General features: G+C 41.9%; 1 protein-coding gene across 1 annotated transcript; it reads right to left on the reverse strand.

Moving 5' to 3' along the window:
• On the reverse strand, positions 1-27873 carry CCDC82 (coiled-coil domain containing 82). Its single transcript, XM_070749656.1, has 10 exons — positions 27806-27873; positions 26282-26334; positions 21545-21631; positions 15274-15975; positions 13019-13253; positions 12823-12915; positions 9303-9427; positions 7992-8162; positions 3148-3360; positions 1-1077 (listed from the first exon to the last, which is right to left on the reverse strand). The coding sequence occupies exons 4-10, from the start codon at positions 15964-15966 to the stop codon at positions 958-960; spliced, it is 1650 nt and encodes a 549-aa protein (XP_070605757.1). The 5' UTR covers positions 15967-15975; positions 21545-21631; positions 26282-26334; positions 27806-27873; the 3' UTR covers positions 1-957.
• Between the last annotated feature and the right edge of the window lie 101 nt (positions 27874-27974).

The raw sequence follows: 27974 nt of genomic DNA on the forward strand, positions 1-27974 counted from the left end.
TTTGATTAGTTCAATTAAATCTACTTTATTGTATGGCTACATTAATAGATATTTTGCATTTTCTGAAGGTACAAATTTCCCGCCCTCGCTTTTTACTGCCTGAAAAATTTAGGGCAGCTCCTTCCTAAATTTCATCCTCTGACAATTATACCACTGGTAATAAAATCCTTGAATTCTGTATCTGCCTGGAGGATAAAAGTGCAGGTTGTTTGAAAAAAGAATTAAACTAAATGTTTATAGAGTTTGTAGAAAATATGGTACTAGGAGATGATGACCAAAAGCATCAAACACAGAAAATGTTATCTTTGAAGAAAGTGCTTGTGTAATACAGCACAGAAAAATTCATCTGTTGAATAAATGTGCAATTTGATTTGAAGATTTTGATAATTAAAATAAAGTACGGGGAAAAAAGAAATTTAACACATATATATTTGCATGCTACATAAATTAAAAAAAAATTGGAATGTTTTTATGGTTGATTGGAAAAGAGGAAAAAAAAATAAAGTAATGCATACTTAACCTGTTAATAGGTACATTATTTTGTATATATTATGTTAGTATAATATAGTGCTTCTTCGAATCCTATGACAATCATTAAGTGTTTACCTCTTGATTCTTGACAAATGTATCTTTTCTCTTATGTACACTGAGAGCATATGCACCAAGTGTGTCCAATCACACTTGGCCAATAAAGAATTCTATTTAAAACTATAGTTACTTAATTTCAAGAGGAAAGACATTACCAAAAAAGATTACAGAAATATGTGAATTATAAAAATTATATAAATATAAATCATCGATATAGATTGTGTAAGACAACCCTAGAGGGTATATTGTATAGTTGTTTGTTTTTTACTATTTTGTCGTGGTGTGTTCTTTTCTTCTCTGTTCCCTTTTCTTTCTCTTTTTTTGTTTTTCTTGCTTCTTCGTATTGTTTTTTTTGAAAATGTAAATAACTTAATAAAAATCATTAAAAAAGTAATATGGCCCAGATGAACAGAGTTCCTTTCTAAACTCGTTCAAATATTTATGGAACTTTGCTACTTCATCCTGATAGTTTTCAAGGACAGAATATTCCTGCAAACAAAGAAGGAAAACAATATTGTGAATCATCTGAAATTCTAACTGTAAATTTATAAAATTTTAAATACAAATAATCCTCAGCTTATGACCAAAATTTATGTTGTTAAGTGAGACAGACGTTAAATGAACTCACTTAGCAATTGTTCTGTCGGGCTCTCTGGTAGACTTCTCCCAAAAATTCACAGGTACAAATTTCAGACACACACACTTTGAAGATTCAAAACAATGTTCTTTATAATGAAAAGTCATTTAAACTAAGCCCTCTTTTGGGATAGCAAAGAGCACTTGTCTCCAAACAAACTGGTAATTTGTACAAGTCCCTTATCAGTTCTGTGATACTTAGCTTGCAGCTGTGAGGCAATTCACAGTCCTTCTTTCACAAAGTGAAACACACTTTGCTCTGGTTTAGTTTCAAAGCGGGGAAAAATCAGCACACAAAAGGTCAAAGTCAGTAAAGCAGCCACGAAACACAACGATCAGATAATCCTCCACAATGGCCAAACCCACAGGCTGCTATTTATAGCAGCCTCACTAATTACCACAACCCCACCCAACCACAGGTGGCCCCATTTTCTTTGATAATAATCTCTCAGTTGTTGTTGCCTATGCATCGCTCTCCACATGCGTGGCTGTATCATTAACTCTTGTTCTGAATCCAAGGAGGAGCTAGAGAATTGATCTCTTCTGAGCTGTCTGCCACACTCTCCTCCTCCCTGTCACTCATGTCTTCTTGGTCAGAGGAGCCTTCATCAGCAGATTCCACCGGGGGCAAAACAGGCCTGCAGCATGTGGATGTCTCCCCCACATCCACAGTCCTTGGGGCAGGAGCTGGGCCAGAGCTAACCACAACAGCAATATAATTTTTTGACTCAATTGTGGTTGTAAGTCAAGGACTTCCTATAATCCTTCTTAGATGTTATATGAAGGCACCTCACTTAATCCATAAGCAATGCATTTCTTAACTTTAGTTGACTTTAGTTCGTCATTCAATACCATCATTCCTGACATTCTTCTAATTAAACTAAATCAGCTAGCGGTACCTGAACACACTTGCAAACAGATCATAAGCTTCCTAACGGACAGGAAGCAGCAGGTGAAGCTAAGCAGAATCACATCAGATATCTGTACAATTAGCATAGCCCCCCACCCACCCCAGGATGTGTGCTCTCTCTATAGATGCTATAGAGCACTGAACACCAAAACAACTAGACACAAGAACAGTTTTTTCCTAACACCATCATTCTGCTAAACAAATAATTCCCTCAACAGTGTCATTCTATTCACTAAATCTGCATAACTAGTGTTGGTAATGACCTATAAAGCCCTATATGGCATCGGACCAGAATACCTTCGGGATCGTCTTCTGCTGCATGAATCCCAGAGACTGATTAGGTCCCACAGAGTTGGCCTTCTCCGGGTCCCGTTGACAAAACAATGCCGTCTGGCGGGCCCCAGGGGAAGAGCCTTCTCTGTGGCAGCCCCGGCCCTCTGGAACCAACTCCCCCCGGAGATTAGAACTGTCCCCACCCTCCTTGCCTTTCGTAAGCTATTAAAGATCCATCTATGTCGTCAGAAATGGGGAAGCTGAACCCCTGGGTTAGACTATTTATGTATGGTATGAGTGTGTTGTATGGTTTTTAATTAATGGGTTTTAGACTTCTTTTAAATGTATTAGATTTGTTACATTGTTGTTATTGTGAGCCGCCCCGAGTCTTCGGAGAGGGGCGGCATACAAATTTAATAATAATAATATTAATATTAATATTAATAATAATAATAATAATCTTCTCATTATTCCTATCACCTATCTCCTCCCACTTATGACTGCATGACTGTAACTTTGTTGCTTGTATCCTTATGATTTATATTGATTGTTTCTCATCATGATTTGATTGCTTATTTGTACCCTATGACTATCATTAAGGGTTGTACCTTATGATTCGTGATGAATGTATTTTGTCTTTTTATGTACACTGAGAGCATATGCACCAAAGACAAATTCCTTGTGTGTCCAATCACACTTGGCCAATAAAATATTCTATTGTATTTCCAACAGTGAGTTACCTTACGTATCCAGCCGCTTTCCTCCAGTTGGCTGAAAACCCGTTTCACTAAATCTTTGACTGGTTCATCCTGAAGATTTTCATCTCCATCTTCATCCTGAAGACATTGGTCTTTTATAGCTGAACAGCATTTCTGATACAACTTATATTTATAATGCTTCAGATCATGATAAACCTGGGTACGCCTTTGACATACAACACCAACCTTCAGCCTCTGCGGAAACATAAGTTCTTTTAGTAAGTGTTTTGTGAATAACAGTAGTAAACACTGCAATTAATTTAATTTAATTGACTTCTATGCCACCCGATCCCGTAGGACTTGGGGCGGCTTACAACAATACAAAACAAAACAATAATAAACAGAAGTTGAATATCAACAGTAAATTTCAAACCCCATTATAACCCTAACAACCCCATTATAAAGACTCTAAAACCAATCTAACAAACATACAAACCAGTCAAACATAATTCGGGCATGTCAGATGTTAAAGTTCACGGCCCCCAGGCCTGTCGGCAAAGCCAGATCTTAACAGCTTTTTGAAAGGCCAGTAGAGTGGGAGTAGAACATCGGGGGAGCTGGGGCAGCAACAGAAAAGGCCCTCCCTGTGGTCCCGCTAACCTACATTGTTTAATCAACGGCACCTGGAGAAGGCCAATTCTGTGCAATCTAATAGGCCTCTGGGAGGTTTGTGGCATGAGAAGGTCCCGTAAATAGTCCCATAAATTAGTTAAGCAAGAATGGATGTCCTATAACCGTGATGGTGAACCTATAGCACATGTTCCACGGAGCGCATACGAGACATTGCCCTATGCCAGTTCCAGCACGCATGTGTGTGCTAGCCAGCTAATTTTTGTCCTGGGGAAGGCCATTTCACCTTCTGGACACTTCAGGAAGCTTCCTGGAAGGCCCAGAGTACAAAAAAAAAAAACACCCAACGGGCAAACCGGAAGTTCGGAAAACGCACTTCCGGTTTGCCCATTCTGATTTTTTTTTTGCACTCTGAGGCTTCAGGAAGCTTCCCTAACCCTCAAGAGTGCAAAAAAGAAGCAAAATGGGCAAACCGGAAGTGTGTTTTTTGAACTTCCGGTTTGCCTGTTTGGCCATTTTTTCATTGTCCCAGGCTTCAGTGAGGCCTGTGCGCATGGGGATTGTGCGCATATGCAGAATGGGTGTGTGTGCACGCATGGGGGGGAGGGAAGGGGTGTGGGCATGTAGACACATGCTAGCACCACCACACACACCCTTTTGGCATCTGAACTGTTAGTATACTGTATGTAACTATGTTGGGTGTTGCAATACAGAAGCTAACAATGTAAATTCAAAGTGTTGGTTATGATCTATAAAGCCCTTCATGGCATCGGACTAGAATACCTCCGGGACCACCTTCTACTGCACGAATCCCAGTGACCGGTTAGGTCCCACAGAGGTGGCCTTCTCCGGGTCCCGTCGATTAAACAATGTCGTTTGGCGGGACCCAGGAGAAGAGCCTTCTCTGTGGTGGGCCCGACCCTCTGGAACCAGCTCCCCCCGGAGATTAGAACTGCCCCCACCCTCCTTGCCTTTCGTAAAGTTCTTAAGACCTATCTCTGCCGTCAGGCATGGGGGAACTGAGACATCTCCCCTGGGCCTATACAGTTTATACATGGTATGTTTGTGTGTATGTTTGCTTTTAATAATGGGGTTTTTAGCGTTTTTTAAATTATTAGATTTGTTCTTACATTGTTCTTTTTATTGTTGTGAGCCGCCCCGAGTCTATGGAGAGGGGCGGCATACAAATCTAATAAATAATAATAATAATAATAATAATAATAATAATAATAATAAAAAGTTTAGCACTGTACCTTTAAGAGTTATTTGTTGTTTGGCCATAAGTGGGAGCCAACGATGTTCCTCTTTGGGGAGTTCTTTACTAGACAGATATATATTTACTGTGTGTACTTTGCTGTCTGCGATACCCTGGTTTGTAAACTATTATTAGGATTATATGTGTATGATATTGGGGTGTGTAACTACTATTCTTTTGCCAATCTGTAAATAATAATATTGTTCTATTTTGTACTGATTCATTGACTGATTAACCCACATTGCTACATTAACTCTACTTAAAGTTTGTTGAAGGTTTATTACCTAGACATTCTAACATGAACCAAAAACGGTTCACCATCACTGTCCCATAAAATAAGAGAATTCAACACAAGCAGGGCTTTTATTACTATACAATATGAACTCCTAGTTAGAAAGTCACTCCTGCACCCATTTTGATGATGGCAATGGTGATGTTGATTGAGTCCAACTTTTTTTTTTGTTCAAGAAAAGTAACAAGCAATTACATTTTTTTAACTAGTTAAAATATTGGCACCAATGCAGTTGTCTGACATTTGAAAGTATAAATAAAAAAAGATTACTTCTTTATTGCAAACATTTATTATCATTAAGTCACAAGGAATATCTTGTTCAACCTCCGTAAAAGGAATTTTTTTTAACGAGTTACTGAATATAAACACAGAAAACCCTCAGTTTACATTGTAGAACAGTCACCAAAGCAAAAATCTAAGCAATCACTTCATATTAGAAAGTTTGGGAACAGAATTAGGAGCCCAGCAAATACTAGTGACTTAAAGCATATGCGCAGCGGATGCTGTTAGCACATGAAAGGAATTGGACAAAACGTTGTTGGCACATTTCTCACATAATAAAATCATCAGAGCTTCTAAATGGACCAATTCATTTCTCCTGTTTACTTAATTACTCAGCTAGCTAGCATTAGTTTATTTGCACGTAAATATGAAAAAAAATATATTCTGAATTAAGACAGTCTCTAACATAGTTCCCTCTAAGCTGAGCAGTGAGCAATCGCTCACTTAAAAATCATCATCAACTCAGAGTTTTCCAAACCTGCCCAGAAGCCGAGAGGGAAAGAGTGAGAGGGAAGGAGAGAGAGAGGAAGAGAGAGAAACAGATAGAAAAAAGGGAGGAAGGAAAAGAGAAAGAAAAAGAATGGGAGTAAGGAAGAGAGAAAGAAAATCAAAATCTAGTTTGAAACTAGCTCAACTATTTAAGTGGCATTTTGATATTGATAGAGTTGCCCTATTATGAGCTCACTGTTATAGACACACACAGTACAGTATTTTATTTTGAAATTCTCTGAGGCAAAACAGGGTGGGTTTTTTATTTGTTTGTTTGTTTGTTTGTTTGTTTGTTTATTTATTTATTATTTCTGTGCCGCTCAGTCCCGGAGGGACTGCCGCTCAGACACTATACCTTTCCGCCCACCCCCCAAAAAAATTGGAGGGAACACTGGTCTCTAACATCCTCATTTTAGACAGTCTTTGGATTTTGCATTCAGAAAACCAAAATGCCAAAGGGGTGGGGGGATGATTTCCAAATCAAGCCTGATTTTAAACCTGAATATGAGTTTATGTAAGTTTTATATAAGACTTTGTAAGAACTAGGCAGGTAAGTAATACAGTACGGTATAATAATGCACTGTTTCTTCATTGCTTATTTAACCCCTATGCCAATCATTAATCATTAAGGGGATTCTGGGATTTGAAGTCCAAATATCTCCAAGTTGCCAAGGTTGGGAAATCCTGCCGTAGAGCCCGTGGAGAGCGAAAATGCTCTCCCCTGGCCCCGCAGAGGCCCTCAGGAAGCCGAAAACACCCTCACACAGCTTCCGCATGAGCTGAAAATCAGCTGGCTGGTGTGCGCTTGTGCGCTGGAGCCAAGCTAGGGCAACAGCTCATGTGCTAGCAGATGTGACTCCACATGCTACCTGTGGCACGCATGCCATAGATCAGGGGTCCCCAAACTTTTTACACGGGGCCAGTTCACTGTCCCTTGGACTGTTGGAGGGCCGGACTATAAAAAAAACCTATGAACAAATCCCTATGCACACTGCACACACCTTGTTTTAAAGTAAAAAACAAAATGGGAACGTACTATTTAGAGGGGGGAGAAGGTCTGAAATTCATATATGTTTATGTCTTGTTTTTAATTTTCTTTTGTTAACATCTGATTGGCTATACAAGGTTTTCTTGGCTTATGAAAAATGTATAAAGAAAGAAGGAAGCACTTTGGCATAATGGCTAATAAGTTAGAAATATAATTGGTGTTGCACTTTTTGAAGGAACATTAAGGAGGGAATTTAATTAAAAGAAAATGAATGTAACTGGATGACAAAATTAGAAAAAAACCCTTTTACGAATTTTTTGATGATTGATATTAGTTACTAACAAAATACCGCATTTTATTCATGGAAAATTAGATGGTACACTGTGTTGTTTGAATGTATGTTGAGAGAATTTTTTTAAAAAATTACACACACACCCAAAAACAGTCCTTCCTTCCTCTGTCCCTCCATTCATTTCATTCTTCCTTCCTTCCTTGTTCCCTCCATTTCTCCTTCCTTCCTTCCTTCCCTCCTTCATTCCTCTCCACTTCTCCTTCCCTCCCTCTCTTTCCCTTTTCTTTCTTTCTCTCTCTCTTTTCCCTGTGCTCTTGTCACTCACTGGCGGGCCGGATAAATGGCCTCAGTGGGCCGCATGTGGCCCACGGGCCGTAGTTTGGGGACCACTGCCATAGATTCTCCATCACTGCCCTAGAGATTTTGGAAAGATGAATTTTAAAGAGAAATGTTGTTTTAAAGAGAAGCCGGTAAGGACAGTGAGTAGTGATCCTATCGAGATCCATATGAAAAACACTTTCCCATTTCGGCTTTGGGCCCACCTCCACCTTATTATAAATGCCACATGTGAAACCTGTGAACAAAATAACCTTTAAAAAAGGACAAAGACTTTAAAACACGCAAATATGTTCGATTTTCAGTAATTAGCAAAACATACCTGGGTATCGTGGGGCAGGAAGTCATCCACTTTCAGGGTTTCAGGGGAGTACTGTTTTCCAGAAAATGTCACTACAAACTTACAGCCTCTATTTAGCTCACAGGCTTCACAAATACGTATCTCTAAGCATCGTGAGCTTATGCGGACATCAGAGTAACGGTCTACTCGATTCTAGAAATTGAAATACAATTGATTAGAGTTCTGTTGTTAATAGCTGCAGGGACTTAGTTGCAACCTTTTGGAGATGCTACACATTCATATACAGTGGTACCTCTACCTAAGAACGCTTCTACTTACGAACTTTTCTAGATAAGAACCGGGTGTTCAAGATTTTTTTGCCTCTTCTCAAGAACCATTTTCCACTTACGAACCCGACCCTCTGAAACTGTAACCGGAAAAGGCAGGGAGAATCCTCCGTGGGGCCTCTCTAGGAATCTCCTGGGAGGAAACAGGGCTGGAAAAGGCGGGGAGAAGCCTCTGTGGGGCCTCTCTAGGAATATCCGAGAAGGAAACAGGACTGGAAAAGGTGGAGAGAACCCTCCGTGGGGCCTCTCTAGGAATCTCCGAGGAGGAAACAGAGCCAGAAAAGGCAGGGATAAGCCTCTGTGGGGCCCCTCCCTAGGAATCTCCTGGGAGGAAACAGGGCCTCCACCCTCCCTGTGGTTTTATATATAATCTATTTAATTATTATATAATATGATATACTTAGTTATTGGAATAATTAGTTTATTAGACATATAGGATTATGGTTTTCTGGATTTTTTGTTATAATATTAAGATTTATCTTATATATAATCTAGTCTGTTGGAATAATTAGTTTTTTGGAACAATTAGTTCAATAGATTTTTAAGATCCAAATAAGACGCGAATTTGATGACTAGCAATTAATGTAAAGGTTATTGTAATGTTTTAATATTAGATGGAGAAAAGCTATATTTTAAGAGGTTTTTGAATATATAAGACATTATATGTTTGCACAGTCCTTTTGTGGAAGAAAGAGACATAAGAGCCTCCACAGAATGATTACAAAATAGAAAGGAAAAAATTGTATTTGTATGATAATAAGCTTGATTTTGTGTTGGAAACTAAGTATTGTTTTTTTATGTTATGCTGGAGAAAAAAAAATTATGAAACCCCCCTCCCCCCCCCCCCTTACAACCATAATGGAGTTCAAGTCACTTGAAGGCAAATGAGAAAAGAACTCAATCGGAATGCATTAAAGTATTGCTAATACACAGTCACAGCTAAATAAATACACTGTCAAATCAACTAAGAAATTAAATTTAAAAAATTGAGAAGAAAATTCAGTACCCTGTATTGTTCTGTCCAGCGACATCTCGAAACTAGACTTTCAAGGAAAGGTTTTATAACGCGTTCATCAAAATAATAGAGGGAAGTTTGCATATCCTGCGCGTATTTCTTTTTCCTTTTTCCTTCTTTGGAGAGAAAACAAATAATAATAATAATTAATAATAATTTATTAGATTTGTATGCCGCCCCTCTCCAAAGACTCGGGGTGGCTCACAAAAATAACAAAAACAATATACAGTGGTACCTCGAGATACGAGTTTAATTCGTTCCGGACCTGGGCTCTTAAGTCGAGCAGCTCTTATCTCGAACGACTTTCCCCCATAGGAATTAATGTAAATAATTTTAATTGGTTCCAGCCCTCAAAAAACTCACAAAGTTAGTCTAAATTATGCAGAAAGACATGTTTTTAATGAAGAAATGTACATGTACATATAAATGAATAATGAAGTTTCTTTCACTTAACTTGTAAACTTTCTTAAACTTTTAAATTTACATATGTTCAACTTCTCTGCCACCCAATCCTGTAGGACAGAGGTCCCCAACCCTTTTTGCACCAGGGACCGGCTTTAAGCGATCAAGAGAGGAATGGGTGAATGAATGGACGGAGGGTGGGAAGGAAGGAAGGAAAGAGGGAAGGGACAGGAACAGAGGAAGGAAGCAAGGAAACTTATGAAAGGGGAGAGTAAGAGAGGAATGAGTGAAGGGAGGGAGGGAGGGAAGAAGGTGGGAAGGAGAAAGAAAAGAAGAAATAGAGGAAGGGAAGGTAAAAGAGAGAAAGAAAAAGAGCAAGAAAGAAAGCTGCAAGCACCCCCCCGAGCCCCCCAGGCTGGCTGCAACCTTTTAAAACATGCGCGCCGCTTCGCAGCTGTCTCCTGAAGCCGAACGCGGAAGTTAGCGTTTGGCTTCAGGAGACAGCTCCTTGGCGCTTGTATCTCGAATTTGGGCTTGTAAGTAGAACAAAAATATATCTCCCCTCCCAGCTCTTATCTCGAGTTGCTCTTAAGTAGAGCAGCTCTTATGTCGGGGTTCCACTGTAATAGTAATACAAATCTAGTATAAAAAAAATATGTATAAAACCCCAACAATTAAAACCATACAACACATGCATACCAAATATAAAATATAAAAGCCTGGGGGAGGTGTCTCAGTTCCCCCATGCCTGGCAATATAGGTGGGTCTTGCGAAAGACAAGGAGGGTGGGGGCCATTCTAATCTGTGGGGGGAGTTGATTCCAGAGGGTCGGGGCCGCCACAGAGAAGGCTCTTCCCCTGGGGCCCGCCAAACGACATTGTTTTGTCAACAGGACCTGGAGAAGGCCAACTCTGTGGGACCTAATCGGCCGCTGGGATTCGTGCGGTAGAAGGCGGTTCCGGAGGTATTCTGGTCCACTGCCATGTAGGGCTTTAAAGGTCATTACCAACACTTTGAATTGTGACCAGAAATTGATTGGCAGCCAGTGCAGGCAACGGAGTGTTGTAGAAATGTGGGCGAATCTGGGAAGCCCCACAATAGCTCTCGCGGCCGCATTCTGCACGATATATGCCGCCCCGAGTTTGCGGAGAGGGGTGGCATATAAATCCAATAAATCAAATCAAATCAAATCAAATCAAATCTGGAGTTTCCGAACTCTTTTCAAAGGTAGCCCCATGTAGAGAGCATTGCAGTAATTGAACCTCGAAGTGATGAGAGCATGAGAGACTGTGAGCAGTGACTCCCTGTCCAAGTAGGGCCACAACTGGTGCACCAGGCGAACCTGGGCAAACACCCTCCTCGCCACAGCTGAAAAATGATGTTCATAGCCTTGTTACTAACATTACACTTTTATAAAGAGTACATGGAGCCCTCAATGTATGACCACAATTGGAACCAGAGGTTATGTCGCTAAGCAAGGCATTTGCTAAGTGAGCTGCATTCCATTAATAACCTTCTGCCATGGTTAAATGAATCACACGGTCGCTGAGATAATTCAGTTTGTCTCACTGACTTTCCTTGTTGGACGCCGCCTGAGAGTAATGGTCATGTTAATCTCAAGGACAATGCAACCATGGCAAAATACATAAATTTTCATTAACTGACTGTGGTTTTAAGTGTGACAAACAATTGTATGTCACTTTTTTTCAGTGCCACTGTAACTTCAAATGGTTGCTAAATGAATGGTTGTTAAGGAGTCTTCGGAGAGGGGCGGCATACAAATCTAATAAATCATTTATTATTATTATGTCAATACAACACAGCAAACGAGATCACTATGCTGGATTTCATATTTCATCACCAGTCGGGCGCTTCCCAAGCACCTAAGACTGAGTGATGTAGCAGCAGATTATGTTTGCCGACCCCAGTAAAGTGGTCTTTTTGCAATTGACAGATGGAGATTTTGTCAATTCTGATGGTTTTCAAATGTCTGCTGAGATCCTTTGGCACTGTGCCCAGAGTGCCAAGTACCACTGGGACCACTTTCACTGGCTTATGCCAGAGTCGTTGCAGCTCGATTTTTAGATCTTCGTATTTCACTAATTTCTCTAGCTGCTTCTCCTCAATTCTGCTGTCCCCTGGGATTGCGATGTCGATGATCCATACTTTCTTTTTCTCCACAAGCAGTATTATTATTATTATTATTATTATTATTATTATTATTATTATTATTATCTCTAACGCATTTATTTACTGCTCTGAGCAGGGGAAAAAATTCAAAGAGGATAACAAATATTACATTGACTGCATTAGCTGTCAATTAGTTTCCGCACAAAACTCAAAGTGTGGGTAATGTCCTATAAAGCCCTACATGGTATCGGGCCAGATTACTTGTGGGACCACCTTCTACTGTACGAGTCTCAGATACTGGTTAAGTCCAACAGAGTCGGCCTTCTCCAGGTCCGGTCAACAAGACAATGTCCTTTGGCGGAGCCTAGGGGAAGGACCTTCTCTGTGGGGGCCTCAGCTGTCTGGAATTAGCTCCCTCCGGAGAGTCACACCATCCCCACCCTTCTCACCTTTCGCAAGAGTCTTAAAGACTCATTTATGCCACCAGGCTTGGGGTGATTAGATCTCAGTCCCTGGTCGACAAATGTTTGTATGATTGTTGTTTGAATGGGTATGACTGATTTTTAGCATTACTGGGGATTTTAGCATTGTTTGTTTAGTTTTTAATCAATTGGATTTATCTATTGCAGTGTTTCCCAATCTTGGCAACTTGAAGATATCTGGACTTCAACTCCCAGAATTCCCCAGCCAGCAAACGCTGGCTGGGGAATTCTGGGAGTTGAAGTCCAGATATCTTCAAGTTGCCAAGGTTGGGAAACACTGATCTACTGTACTCTGTTGTTTATATATGTTGTAAGCTGCCTTGAGTACTCGGAGAGGGGTGGCTTATAAAACCAATCAATCAAATCAATCAATCAATCAATCAACCAATCAACCAACCAACCAACCAACCAACCAACCAACCAACCAACCAACCAACCAACCAACCAACCAACCAACCAACCAACCAATATCCTGTTTGAAAGGGATTCTTGCTTACCATATAAGGAGCTCAAAAATGTATCATCAACTGCATTGGTGAGAAAGGCTTTCACAACTCTTTGAAAGTGCAAATAACGATCGATCTCAGCCACTGTTTTTTCAAAAAATCAACACAAATATGAGTAAATGATTTGGTGTGAATAAATGCAATGAAAAAGGATATTTAAGCTATTTCTTATTTGTTGTAACCTTACCGAATGGAACGTGCTTCTCCAATAAGTTACTGACCCCATGATGATTTTGGTCTTGAGGATTGTAGTCTTCCTCCTCAAAGCTATCCCCTTCCAATTTCTCTTCTTCTTCATCATCATCAACATCATCGTCATCTATGAATTGTTTCATGCTGTCTTCATCAGGCATAACACCAATTTCCTCTTGGGTGAGAGGTGAGTGTCCATCATCTTGCATCAGAGCCTCATCTGCACTGCTCTGGTGATGTTAAAAAATAGCAAATTATTATTATTATTAATTATTATTAATTATTATTAATTATTAATTATTATTATTATTATTATTATTATTATTATTATTATTATTATTATTATTATTATGTCAGTACAACACAGCAAACGAGATCACTATTCTGGATTTCGTATTCCATCACCAGTCGGGCGCTTCCCAAGCACCTAGGACTGCGTGATGTAGCAGGGAATTATGTTTGCTGATCCCGGTAAAGCGGCCTTTTGCAATTGACAGATGGAGATTTTGTCAATTCCGATGGTTTTCAAATGTCCGCTGAGATCCTTTGGTACTGTGCCCAGCGTGCCAAGTACCACTGGGACCACTTTCATGGGCTTATGCCAGAGTTGTTGCAGCTCAATTTTTAGATCTTCGTATTTCACTAATTTCTCTAGCTGCTTCTCCTCAATTCTACTGTACCCTGGGATTGCGATGTCGATGATCCATACTTTCTTTTTCTCCACGATCACAATGTCTGGTGTGTTATGCTTCAGAATTCGGTCAGTCTGAAGTCGGAAGTCCCACAGTAGTTTTGCTTGCTCATTTTCGACCACTTTTTCGGGCTTATGATCCCACCAGTTCTTTGCCACTGGTAAATGGTAGTTCCGGCACAAGTTCCAGGGGATCATCTGTGCCACAGCATCATGTCTATGCTTGTAGTCAGTCTGTGCGATCTTTTTGCAGCAGCTGAGTATGTGATCGATTGTTTCATCTGTTTCTTTACAGAGTCTGCACTTGGATCGTCTGTTGATTTTTCAATTCTGGCTTTGACAGCATTTGTTCTAATGGCCTGTTCTTGTGCCGCCAGTATTAGTCCTTCTGTCTCTTTTTTGAGTGTTCCACAGAAGGATTAATACTGGCAGCACAAGAACTATATAATAATAATAATAATAATAATAATAATAATAATAATAATAATAATAATTTATTAGATTTTTATGCCGCCCCTCTCCGAAGACTCGGGGCGGCTCACAACAATAATAAAAACAATATAGTAGTGGAATTAATAGAATATTAATATAGTATTAATAGAATATTTGCTGCAACCTGTAGACTGCTGCCCCCCTCCAGCAGCCAAATCAGAGGCGGCAGCCGTGGCGTGGGAGTCATGGTCAGCCTCAAGGCAATCTGAGAGCTCCGAGTGGGGCAGGGTTTGATGGTCACGGCAACAAGGAACCTTCCCTCTCCTTTGGAAAGGTTCTGAATCACCCCTGCCCGGTGGTTTATTTTAATTTGAGGTATGTGAATTTGAATCACTGTAAAGTGTGGAAAAACAATAAAAATTTATACCCCTCCCCACCAAATAAAGGCAATCTGAGAGTTTCGAGGGGAAAGAGGGAATGGAGTACTGGTGGGCAGCAGCCGGTGCTTCCAGGTGCGCAGCTCCAGTAGGAAAATCCCAGATGCATGCGCAGCTGCGCACCCCGACATGCCCCTGTGTGAGATTTTGCTTCTGTGCATGCGCAGCAAGCCAAATCTCACGCGAGGACGTGCGTGAGAGCAAGATTTCAGCTATTTTCACCGACTTTTTGCTTCCGCGCATAAATAAAACAACAACAAAAAAAGAAAATATAGTGTTCCCTCGATTTTCGCGGGTTCGAACTTCACGAAACGTCTATACCATGGTTTTTCAAAAATATTAATTAAAAAATACGGTTCCCCCCCCCTATACCACGGTTTTTCCCGCCCGATGACATCATATGTCATTGCCAAACTTTCGTCTGCCTTTAAAAAACATTGTTTTAAAACTAAACTTTAATAAATAAACATGGTGAGTAATAATCTAAATGGTTGCTAAGTGAATGGGAAATTGTAATTTATGGGTTTAAAGTGTTAAGGGAAGGCTTGGGATACCGTTCATAGCCAAAAATAGTGTATTTACTTCCGCATCACTACTTCGCGGAAATTCGACTTTCGCAGGCGGTCTCGGAACGCATCCCCTGCGAAAATCGAGGGAACACTGTACTTTTGAAATAAATTGGAAATGTACCTCATCGCGTTGATTGATTTTGCCAGAATTTGCTGATCGCCGGTATCTTTCTTGTTTTCTATCGCCTGCTTTCTCTTCTGGGGATGTGGGTGGCTCCTCACCAACAGATAAGTCATCTTCACTAATGACGCTCCTGCCTTTAGCAATCACTTTCCTTGGAACGTTGCTGTCATTGCTTTCATCCCTGTCATATACCACATCTGTCCAAGCTCTCTTCCTCTTTCCGAAGGAGATGTTTCCTTCTTCCAAATCCTCAGAAGAGGCATCGTTGCAACCTTTTTGTAAATCTGCAGCGTTCCCAGCTTCACCACGACTTTTGCTAAGTATGGGGGTCTCTTCTTCTTTTCCATCTTCTTTCAAACTGGACTTGAGATCTTCTCCTGAGGATGATGATGATGATGAGGAGGAGGAGGACGATTCATCGTCATCATCTTGACTTTCAGGAAATAGACATCTTTTAGTCCGATTCCAGTCAATGCGAGATTTGGCCACTGGTTTTGCTGTGGCACTTCTGGTTTTGAATCTTTGACTTACAGGACTTAGATCTTTTTTTGAGGATGATGATGATGGCAAGGAGGAGGAAGAAGATGATGCAACTTGATCGTCATCATCTTCACTTTTAGGAAATACATATATTTTAGTCCGATTCTGAGATTTGGCCAGTGGTTCTGCTGTGGCGCTTTTGGTTTCCATAAGGATTTACTAAAAAAGAAGAAGAAGAAGAAGAAGAAGAAGAAGAAGAAGAAGAAGAAGAAGAAGAAGAAGAAGAAGAAGAAGAAGAAGAAGAAAGTCTCACTTTTGGAAATAAAATTTGGCAAATTTTAGAAAACTACAGAAATTTTCAGAGGACTTTGCCAAAATATTGATATAACTAATCCATCATTGCTTAATAGAGCTGAATGCCACAGATTTCTGCATCAAATGAAGATTTATTTATTTTTATTTATCTAAGTTATACGTCGCCTAACTCCTGGACTCTGGATAGCATACAACATCTAAAAAACAGTATAAAAGTATTTCTCTATTCTGTTGGAAAATTTGGGTATACATAAATTTACTAATGGTCAGTCATGGTGCTAGAGAAAAATATCAGTCCATTTTACCTAATATATTTAACATATTCCTGTACTTTTTATATCAGGTGTATATATAAATGCAACACATTTACTATAAAATAAGCCCAATTTAATTTTTTTTCTAGGCAAGTTACGTTTCAGGACTTACAGGTAGTAAGGTTCATATATTATTGAAAATTAGAGTGAGATAAATATTCCCCCCTTTAAAAATAAACTCTCATTCATGGCCTTTAAATAGATGTATGGCAAAAATACCATATGCTGAGTATTACAAATAGAAATAATAAAAGTAAGTCTTAAGTTTTAATATGTTCAATAACAATTCACAGATTTCTGAAAACCACTAGATATAAAAATCAATTCCATTTTATATAAAATACACAAAAAAAGATAATTTGATAGGCATTTGGAAACAGGCAAACACATAGCCAGCTCAGGATGCTAAACAAGACTGCGTGAAAAACTGATTGCTTCTGTTTATTTTTACCCCACTTGTAATGTATTTGCCTAGTAATATAGCCTCTGTCATTCCATTGGTTGTTCCTGGTTGGCGGGAGGAATACTGTTTCCCTATTGGTTATGCAAGTATTTTGCCGGGTATAAATATCCTGTCAGTTACCGTGTTCATGTTATGTATGGTTTCCCGACTAATAAAGACTGTCTTGTTTTCCGCTCCGGTTCCGACTTAATATTGGCGACGAGGATGGGATTGTCTTCCACGCTGTAGTGCTTCTGACCAAATATATCTATTACCACAATGTCTACTCAACTGACCTTCGCGCCTTTCGACCCTCAGGGGGAAACTTGGGACTCCTACGTGGCCAGGTTCGAGTGTTTCCTCATTTCAAATGGGTTTACCGAGATCTCGGGGGATCGGAAACGGGCTTATTTTTGGGGGTTTTGCGGTACTGAAATGTTCGAGACTGCCAGGGCTATTTTCGCTCCTACTCTTATTCACAACGTGCCTTGGGATGAATTTCTCTTGACTTTACAAGACCATTACACCCCCTCCCCCTCCCGCTGTGCTCGCCGTTACATATTCTTTCATCGTAACCAACAGGAGGGCGAGTCCATTAACGATTTTGTAGCTGCCCTCAGAAGAGCTGCCCTTTACTGTGAGTTTGCAGACTTGGAGGATTATCTCCTTGACTGGTTGGTTTTTGGCGTGAAAGACGGGCGCCTGAAGCGCCGTCTTCTGGCGATCCAGGATTTATCGTTTAAAGTTGCTCTCTCGGAAGTGAGAGCTTTTGAAATGTCTAGCCAATCTTTAGCTGCGATGGATGTGTCTGTTAGTGCTACTACGTTGGCCCCAGTGAAACAGCTCTCACAACTGCCTCAGGACGTGGAGAACACTTTGGTTTCTGAGGAGGAGGTCTGTCGCCTGGCTGCCTCCAGGCCGCGGGAAGCCCCTCCTCCCGGCCGTCCCCGCCCGCCTCCATCTCCGTGTAGGGGTTGCGGCGGTGATCACTTCCGGGCTGCGTGTCCGTTTAAGGATGTGACGTGCCGCTGTTGTGAAGGTCGTGGGCATATCGCCTGTGTCTGCCGAATTCGCCACCCGTATGCTGCTTCATCGACCGCTGGCTCCAGGGATCAATTTGCTGGGAGTTTCCGTGCTCCATCAAGGGACTCATCGTATCGGCGTTTTGATTGTAATGCCGTTTATTCGTCAGCCTCCTCATCCGGCCACACTCTTCGATCTGGAACGTCCGTCAGGATCGCTGCGACCAGCCCGGCGACTGAAAAGATTTGTATTTCTGTCACCCTAGGAAAAGCCCCTTGCTCCATGCAGATAGACACAGGATCCGCCCATTCGCTGGTGCCATGGACAACTATCAAGCGTTGTTTTCCTCGTTTATCAAAAAGGTCACTTTCGTCATGCCCACTGAATCTTCGGGACTACCAGGGGTCCCTGATTCCGGTCGTGGGACAGGGCCGTTTCCTTGTCCGCTTCAAACAATTTTCGGGTCGTTTACCACTTATTGTCGTTGATGGACCTTTTGCTAATTTTCTGGGTCTTAATTGGTTTGATTCGCTGGGTCTTTCTGTGTCAGGGGTTAATTTTGTGTCTGGGGGAAAGGCATTTTCTGAGTTAGCATTACAATTTCCGGATGTATTTGATAGCAGTTTGGGGTGCTACAAAGGGTCCCCTATCTCTTTTGGGTTAGATCCACTGGTGCCACCGGTAAGAGTAAAGCCCCGCAGGGTCCCCTTAGCTTTGCGTCCGAAGGTAGATGCCGAATTGGACCGCCTTGTGGCCCAGGGCGTTTTGGAGCCCATTGATCAGGCCACATGGGAGACCCCGATTGTGGTGGCTGTAAAGGCTGGGGGCGGAATAAGGATTTGTGGGGATTATAAGTGTACTATTAATAGGGCACTAGCACACCATTCGTACCCAGTTCCGGTTGTGCAACATTTGTTACACTCGTTGGGGGAGGGAACTACATTTGCAAAACTTGACCTCTCCCAGGCATACCAGCAACTGCCTGTGGACTCTCAGGCAGCTGACGCACAGGCTATTACAACTCATAGGGGAGTGTTTAGGTGTAAGCGTTTGCAATTTGGGGTTTCCACTGCCCCTGGAATCTTTCAAGCACTCATGGAGCGTTTGCTGTATGGAATTCCTGGCACGGTTCCATATTTCGATGATGTTTTAGTTTCCGCCCAGTCCGAGGCGGACCTCCTTAATAGGGTCAAGCAAGTCCTGTCAAAATTTAAAGAGGCAGGTCTTAAAATCAAAGCTCATAAATGTATGTTCGGAGTGCCACAAGTGGAATTCTTGGGGTTCATCATCGATAGGAAGGGAATCCACCCCACTCCGGAAAAGACCAAGGCTATTTGGGAAGCTCCAACCCCAAGCTCTAAGGCTGAGCTTCAGGCCTTCCTGGGGCTACTGAATTTCTATGCGGTTTTCATCCCCCACAAGGCGACTTTGGCCGAGCCCCTACACCGGCTCCTTGATAAAAATAGGAAATGGGTTTGGGGACCCCGAGAGGCAGATGCTTTTGCGGCCGTTAAAGAAGTTCTCACTTCTAACACTGTTCTAGCACAGTATTCCCCATACTTACCTCTGATTTTAACCTGTGACGCATCCCCATATGGGGTGGGTGCTGTACTAAGCCATAAACTCCCAAACGGGTCCGAAGTACCACTGGCCTTCTTTTCTAGGACTCTGGCCAAAGCCGAGAGGAATTTTGGCCATATTGATAGGGAGGCCCTGGCCATCATAGCCGGAGTTCGGCGATTTCATGACTACTTGTATGGCTGTCCTTTTGATATTGTGACAGATCACCAGCCTCTACTAGGCCTTTTGTCAGGAGACCGCCAAAGCCATCTTATCTTATCTCCAAGGATGTCCCGGTGGATTGTATTTTTAGCCAATTACTCATACCGCCTACTTTACTGGCCGGGTCGGCACATTGCCCATGCAGATGCCCTTAGCCGTTGTCCATCACCACAGTTGCTCCTGGATCCTGCCCCAGCATCCTCGGTGTTAGCCATCACGGATCAGCTCTTGGCTTTATCCGCATCCGCAGTGGCCGAGGAGTCCCAACATGACCTGTGTTTATCCACAGTCCTACAATGGGTTTTGCGAGGGTGGCCCCGGGTCGCCCCTTCCGCGGATTATATTCCTTTTTTCGGTGCAAAGACGAGCTTTCAGTCATACAAGGCTGTTTGCTGCGTGGTTGCCGGGTTTGCATCCCTCCACGATTACAGGAAAAGGTACTTTCCCTCCTGCATAAGGGGCATCCAGGAGTGGTTAGGATGAAAGCCCTGGCAAGGGGGTATGTGTGGTGGCCAGGCCTCGACAAAGACGTGGAGCATCGGGTAGCTCAGTGTTTGCCCTGCCAGGAGCAAAGACCGTCACCTCCTCACGGGGTCCCATTAGCATGGGAACCGCCATCTGGCCCATGGACCAGGTTACATGTTGACTTGGCGGGACCATTCATAGGTCAATTGTTCCTTGTAACTGTTGATGCGTACTCACGATGGTTAGAGGTGAACCTACTACACTCGACCACATCCCTGTCTGTCATTCAGGTTTTGAACTCTCTTTTTGCAACCCATGGTTACCCAGATCTAATAGTATCCGACAATGGGCCTCAATTCATGTCATCCCAGTTTGAAGGGTTCTTAGCGAGGGCGGGCATTCGCCACGCCCTAGTAGCCCCCTGTCACCCAGCATCGAACGGGCAAGCTGAACGTATGGTCCGAACCACCAAAGATGCACTGAAGAAAACGTCCCGTGGTACTTGGCAGGAAAAACTTGCAGATTTTCTATTCTCACAGCATTCCACACCAACTACCCCAACGAACAAGTCCCCGGCTGAGCTTCTCATGGGCCGGAAACTGCGAATTACCTTAGATAGATTAAACCCAGTCTACTCTCATAAGCCTTCTTGGCCTGCCCCAGGTCGCTCGTTTTGTCTGGATGCACCAGTGTTTGCCCGCTCTTATAGTGGAGGACCCCCCTGGGTTGCTGGAAAGGTCACTGTAATTAAAGGACCACGGTCTTATGAGGTAGAACTCAGTGACAGGCGTATATGGCACCGCCATGTAGATCAACTTAGACCTCCTAGTTGCCCGGCTCCTCCATCTAACCTAAATGTGAATACAGGTCCGAGTGGGCAAAGCAATGATATCCCTCTTCCCCCTAGAGTAGTGACCCCACTGACTAGAGTTGATCCTATGGAGAACAGTCTTGCTAGCCCCAGGGACCGGAAAGAGACTTCCGAAAACCTACGTCATTCAGAAGAGGAACCACCCCTGCGCCGGTCCGAGCGTGAGTGACGTCCTCCCGCTTATTTACGAGATTACGAAGTCTCCAATGTAAGGGGGAAGGAGTGTAATGTATTTGCCTAGTAATATAGCCGCTGTCATTCCATTGGTTGTTCCTGGTTTGCGGGAGGAATACTGTTTCCCTATTGGTTATGCAAGTATTGTGCCGGGTATAAATATCCTGTCAGTTACCGTGTTCATGTTATGTATGGTTTCCCGACTAATAAAGACTGTCTTGTTTTCCGCTCCGGTTCCGACTTAATACCACTTTTATTATTTTTAGAAATGTAGAGAACATGCTTAATATTTCTTTCTCCTCTTTATCTCTACAAACCCAACCTTGTAAGGTGGATTAGGTTAAGAGGGAAGGACTGGACCAAAGTCACCCAGCTGTGTTTCAAGACAAAATCTGAGCTCACCTTTTCTTGGTATCTAGCTGACGCCTTAACTCCTAGACCAAACCAATACTTGGTGTACTTGGTTGCAGTTCAAACTCCTCCTGAAGTCTGTGAATATAAAAGTAGAAGTTCAACATCAGAGAATGGGGGCTTTTCAGAAACTGATATTGATTGAAAGCACACACACACACACACGTTTTCGTAGATTTTCACGGGTATATGTATGTAGATTGTTCTGAGTTCAGGTTTTACCCCGTGTAATATTTTGAGTTGCCTGTGCGACGTTTTATGAAATCCCGTTCACCATCATCAGGCTGAAGTTGTTAGCTTCGTGCTGCTTTGAATATAGCTATATTAATTATATATAATATAGTTATATTCAAAGCAGCACCAAGCTAATAACTTCAATCTTATGATGGTGAATGTGATTTTATCGAAACATCGCAGACACTCAAAATATTACATGGGGTAAAACCCAAACTCAGAACAATCTATATATATATATATATATGTACATATATAAATCTATGAAAACACACACACACACACACACACACACATGAAGGTCTTGGCATATTCGGGTTTCTTCCCGTGTAGGATTTAGAGATTTCTGGCGACGTTTCGACGAGGTCCCACTCGTCATCTTCAGGCTGGTGCTTCTGTCCTTGTTCTAGGGCAAACACAGCGAAACCTGAGCTCCCTTCCCTCTATAAATACTGGTGGGTGGTGTGGTTTGATGACTCAGCAGCTGCAAGCTGTGTTGAAACTTCCTGGTGAGTCAGTGGAGTAACACCTAGGGTTGTTGATGTAATTGATGTATGCTGATTAGTTGAAGTTTGTGGATTGGGAGTGTTATCCTGAGTAGTTGGAGCTTGCAGGCTACTTAGCTGTTTTGTAATGTGTGTCTGGGGTGTAACCTGCAAAGTAGCCTGCAAGCTCCAACTGCTCAAGATATCTCCCCCAATATATATATGTATGTTTTCGTAGATTTTCACGGGTACAGGTATAAAGGTCTTGGCATATTTGGGTTTCTTCCCGTGTAGGTTTCAGAGATTTCTGGTGATGTTTCGAGATGATGAGTGGGGCCTCGTCGAAATGTCGCCAGAAATCTCTGAAACCTACATGGGAAGAAACCCGAATATGCCAAGACCTTCTCATATGTGTGTGTGTGTTTGTGTATGTATAAAATTAAATATTATTTTATAAAGAGCACAAAATACTTCAAGTAACAACATCTAACAAGTAGCAACAAATATCAACATGGTTGTTTGATGCTCTTATTTATTTATTTATTCATTTGTCCAATACACAAATACATAGGAAGAAAAATAGACATGTAGTAATATATACAAGGGTAAAGTGAACTTAGAGGATATATGAAAGAAAGAAAATATATATGATAAGTGAGAGAAAGGAAAGACAATTGGACAGGGGACAAAAGGCACACCAGTGCACTTATGTATGCCCCTTACTGGCCTCTTAGGAACCTGGAGAGGTCAATCATGGAGAGTCTAAGGGAGAAGTGTTGGGGGTTAGGGGTTGACACAATTGAGTCTGGCAATGAGTTCCATGCTTCGATAACTCGATAGTTGAAATCATATTTTTTACAGTCAAGTTTGGAGCGGTTCGTATTAAGTTTGAATCTGTTGCATGCTCTTGTGTTGTTGCGGTTGAAGCTGAAGTAGTCATTGACCGGTAGGACGTTGCAGCATATGATCTTATGGGCAGTACTTAAATCGTGTTTCTTGGAGAAAAATATCCAAGACATACTACAACATCATCAAATAATAATGGTTGAGACTGCCAGAAGTGAAACAACCAGAATTTTAGATCTCTGTGGACACTCAAGTGGTAAAAGAGGAAGTGAAGAGGAAGCAACAACAGATGTTGATTCTAGAAAGATTGCAGAGAAGAGCAACAAAAAGATGATTAGAGGACTGGAAACTAAAACATATAAAGAATGGTTGCTGGAATTGGATATGTCCAGTTTAATGAAAAGAAAGTCTGTGAGCGGTGTATGTGACATGACAGCAGTCTTCCAATATTTAAGGGGCTGTAACAAAGAAGACAGTCAACCTATTCTCCAAAGCACCTGAAGGCAGCACATGAAGCAATGGATGGAAATTAAACAAGGGGAGAAACAACCTAGAAATAAAGAGAAATTTCCTGACAGATAGAATAATTAATCAGTGGAATAACTTGCCTCCAGAAGTTGTGAATGCTCCAACAATGGAAATTTTAAGGGGCTGTTGAGCAAGGCCAACTAGCTCCGGCCAAGAAGAATAGAAACATAGAAGATTGACGGCAGAAAAAGACCTCACGGTCCATCTAGTCTGCCCTTATACTATTTCTTGTATTTTATCTTAGCATGGATATATGTTTATCCCAGGCATGTTTAAATTCAGTTACTGTGGATTTACCGACCACGTCTGCTGGAAGTTTGTTTCAAGCGTCTACTACTCTTTCAGTAAAAGAATATTTTCTCACGTTGCTTCTGATCTTTCCCCCAACTAACGTCAGACTGTGCCCCCTTGTTCTTGTGTTCACTTTCCTATTGAAAACACTTCCGTCCTGAACCTTATTTAACCCTTTAACATATTTAAATGTTTCGATCATGTCCCCCTTTTCCCTTCTGTCCTCCAGACTATACAGATTGAGTTCATTAAGTCTTCCCTGATACATTTTATGCTTAGACCTTCCACCATTTTTGTAGCCCGTCTTTGGACCCGTTCAATTTTATCAATATCTTTTCGTAGATGAGGTCTCCAGAACTGAACACAGTATCCCAAATGTGATCTCACCAGCACTCTATACAACGGGATCACAATCTCCCTCTTCCTGCTTGTTATACCTCTAGCTATGCAGCCAAGCATCCTACTTGCTTTCCCTACCGCCTGACTGCACTGTTCACCCATTTTGAGACTGTCAGAAATCACAACCCCTAAATCCTTCTCTTCTAAAGGTTTTGCTAGCACAGAACTGCCAATACAATACTCAGATTGAGGATTCCTTTTCCCCAAGTGCATTGTTTTACATTTGGAAACATTAAACTGCAGTTTCCATTGCTTTGGCCACTTATCTAGTAAAGCTAGAAAATGTTTGTTGAATGATTGTCTCATTTGGTGTTTTAAAAACTGTTTTATACTGCTATAGTTTTATCATATGTTTTATCTTGCTTGTCTTGTTATTATTATAACCCGGATTGTGGGGGCAATATGCTGGCTCTGCTAAAAAGGGCTATTGCTAATGTTGCGGCAAAACCCAGTTACCAGTCAAGGGAATGGAGACCACAAGGAGATTGCGTAACTCAGGTTTATTTGATGCATGCATCAGGTTCAGAAGATAGAAAAGCAATGTCTGAACCACGTGGATTGTTTTTCAGGGCCCTTTGTACATTTCCAAACGAGTACAAAAAACACAGGATATGAGCCGATCAGTTGTCAACGTTTCCTTATACAGAAAGTAAAAAAGGGTTATACAATGTAGAAGATGCAGAATTCATGACAACAAAGAAAAGGAGGAACCTGCGGTTAGTATGTGGGTTCATGCGTGAAACTATGCGCCTTGAGAGCGGGTGGCTGACCTATCTATTCCCCATTAAAGCATCTCCTTTTCCTGTCTTCATGTCCTTTTGTGTTTTCAGCGCAGCTATGTTCCTTACAGCAGTGTTTCCCAACCTTGGCAACTTGAAGATATCTGGACTTCAACTCCCATATCTTCATGTTACTAAGGTTGGGAAACACTGCTTACAGGAAGCCAAGTATAGATTATGAGCATAGATTGTAAACACAAAATCTACTTTCTGTACCCTAAATAGGTCAAGCACAACCATGTATATATGGCATAGGTCACGGCCTAAGAAATGCAGAATTTGGGCTAGCAATAAATACGAATGCATATATCCTCTATAACCTTCATGGTGTATTATTGTGTATTGGACAAAAAAAATAAATAAATATCAGGCTACTTTCCATGTTGTAAGACGCCCTGAGTCTAAGGAGAAGGGCAGCATTAAAAAAAAATCTAATAAATAAATAAATAAAATTATATCACACTATTTTTAATACTGTAGCTTGCCCAGAGCCCGCAAGGAATTGGGTTGCTTTGAAATCTAATAAATTAAATTAAATTAAAGAAGAGATTGGATAACCATTTGTCTGAAATTGCATAGAGTTTCCTGCCTGAGCAGAGGGTTGGACTAGAACAGTGTTTTCCCACCTTGGCAACTGGAAGATATCTGGACTTCAACTCCCAGAATTCCCCAGCCAGCATTCGCTGGCTGGGGAATTCTGGGAGTTGAAGTCCAAATATCTTCCAGTTGCCAAGGTGGGGAAACACTGGACTAGAAGACCTCCAAGGACCCTTCCAACTCGGTTATTCTCTCAACCGCAGGCGAACTATCCCTTCTGGCTCGGCCTTATCTATACGAAAGATCTCCTCGGCTGCAATGAGCGATGACAGCCGGGGACTATGGGATCTGGAGTCCCAGGCACCTTAGGGAAAGACTAAGCGGGCAGAAGGCATATTTTATACTCCCGCCTTTCCGTCACACCGATTTGCTAAAGAAAATGCGATCGCCTCCGAAAAATAGAAAAAGCAAAAACGAAACTACTGTATTGCGATTATAAGTCTTTTTTTGACAACCGGGAAACTGCAAACCCAACAGGTGCTGGCTGGGAAGGATGAGATTCCGGGTGGGGGGGATCCTTTCCAGATCCAGGCGACCCACCCTTGAAGAGATCCCCCGGTAGCGCTCACCTGACTTTCCGAAAAGCTCTTCCAAGGAACTTCTGGCAAAGCGAGCGAAAGACCTAGAAGAAATAAAACTTTTTATTTTGTCGGGCCGGGCTTTTCTTTCTGTTGGCTGTCATTGGCTGAGCCTTCCAGCCACTCACGTCCGTCCAGGCTCTCTCACGGTCCAATAGAGCGGGAGAGAGGCGGGGCGCTGTCATCCTGGATGCGGTTTGATCCGGGCAAGAATAGAAACATAGAAGATTGCCGGCAGAAAAAGACTTCACGGTCCATCTAGTCTGCCCTTATACTATTTCTTGTATTTTATCTTTGCATGGATATATGTTTATCCCAGGCATGTTTAAATTCAGTTAGTGTGGATTTACCAACCATGTCTGCTGGAAGTTTGTTTCAAGCATCTACTACTCTTTCAGTAAAATAATATTTTCTCACGTTGCTTCTGATCTTTCCCCCAACTAACCTCAGATTGTGTCCCCTTGTTCTTGTGTTCACTTTCCTATTGAAAACACTTCCCTCCTGAACCTTATTTAACCCTTTAACATACTTAAATGTTTCGATCATGTCCCCCCTTTTCCTTCTGTCCTCCAGACTATACAGATTGAGTTCATGAAGTCTTTCCTGATACGTTTTATGCTTAAGACTTTCCACCATTCTTGTAGCCCGTCTTTGGACCCGTTCAATTTTATCAATATCTTTTCGTAGGTGAGGTCTCCAGAACTGAACACAGTATCCCAAATGTGGTCTCACCAGCGCTCTATACAGCGGGATCACTGTCTCACTCTTCCTGCTTGTTATACCTCTAGCTATGAAGCCAGGCATTCTACTTGCTTTCCCTACCACCTGACTGCACTGTTCACCCATTTTGAGACTGTCAGAAATCACTACTATCCTCTATAACCTTCATGGTGTATTATTGTGTATTGGACAAAATAAATAAATAAATATCAGGCTTCCTTCCATGTTGTAAGAGGCCCTGAGTCTAAGAAGAAGGGTAGCATTAAAAAAAAAAATCTAATAAATAAATAAATTATATTATATTACACTATTTTTAATACTGTAGCTGGCTGGGGAATTCTGGGAGTTGAAGTCCAAATATCTTCCAGTTGCCAAGGTTGGGAAACACTGGACTAGAAGACCTCAAAGGACTCTTCCAACTCGGTTATTCTGTCAACCGCAGGCCATATCTATATGCGGAAGATCTTCTCCTCGGCTGCAATGAGCGATGACAGCCGGGGACTATGGGATCTGGAGTCCTCGGCACCTTAGGGAAAGACTAAGCGGGCAGAAGGCATATTTTATACTCCCGCCTTTCTGTCACACCGATTTGCCAAAGAAAATGCGATCGCCTCCGAAAAATAGAAAAGGCAAAAACGAAACTATTGCGATTATAAGTCTTTTTTTGACAACCGGGAAACTGCGAGGCTGCAAACCCAACAGGTGCTGGCTGGGTAGGATGGGATTCCCTGGGGGGGGGGATCCTTTCCAGATCCAGGCGACCCACCCTTGAAGGGATTCCCCGGTAGCACTCACCTGACTTTCCGAAAAGCTCTTCCAAGGAACTTCTGGCAAAGCGAGCGAAAGACCTAGAAGAAATAAAACTTTTTATTTTGTCGGGCCGGGCTTTTCTTTCTGTTGGCTGTCATTGGCTGAGCCTTCCAGCCACTCACGTCCGTCCAGGCTCTCTCACGGTCCAATAGAG

Source organism: Erythrolamprus reginae, chromosome 4 (genome assembly GCF_031021105.1).
Source record: "Erythrolamprus reginae isolate rEryReg1 chromosome 4, rEryReg1.hap1, whole genome shotgun sequence".
Classification (NCBI taxonomy): domain Eukaryota; kingdom Metazoa; phylum Chordata; class Lepidosauria; order Squamata; family Dipsadidae; genus Erythrolamprus; species Erythrolamprus reginae.

What these genes read in the sequence shown, in the direction of transcription:
- CCDC82 (XM_070749656.1), bottom strand. Translation starts at nt 15,966, where the DNA reads ATGGAAACCAAAAGCGCCACAGCAGAACCACTGGCCAAATCTCAGAAT. An exon ending in AAATCAATCAACGCGATGAG is followed by an intron (nt 13,254 to 15,273) that starts GTACATTTCCAA and finishes TAACATCACCAG; the next exon opens with AGCAGTGCAGATGAGGCTCT. An exon ending in ATTTTTGAGCTCCTTATATG is followed by an intron (nt 9,428 to 12,822) that starts GTAAGCAAGAAT and finishes TTCTCTCCAAAG; the next exon opens with AAGGAAAAAGGAAAAAGAAA.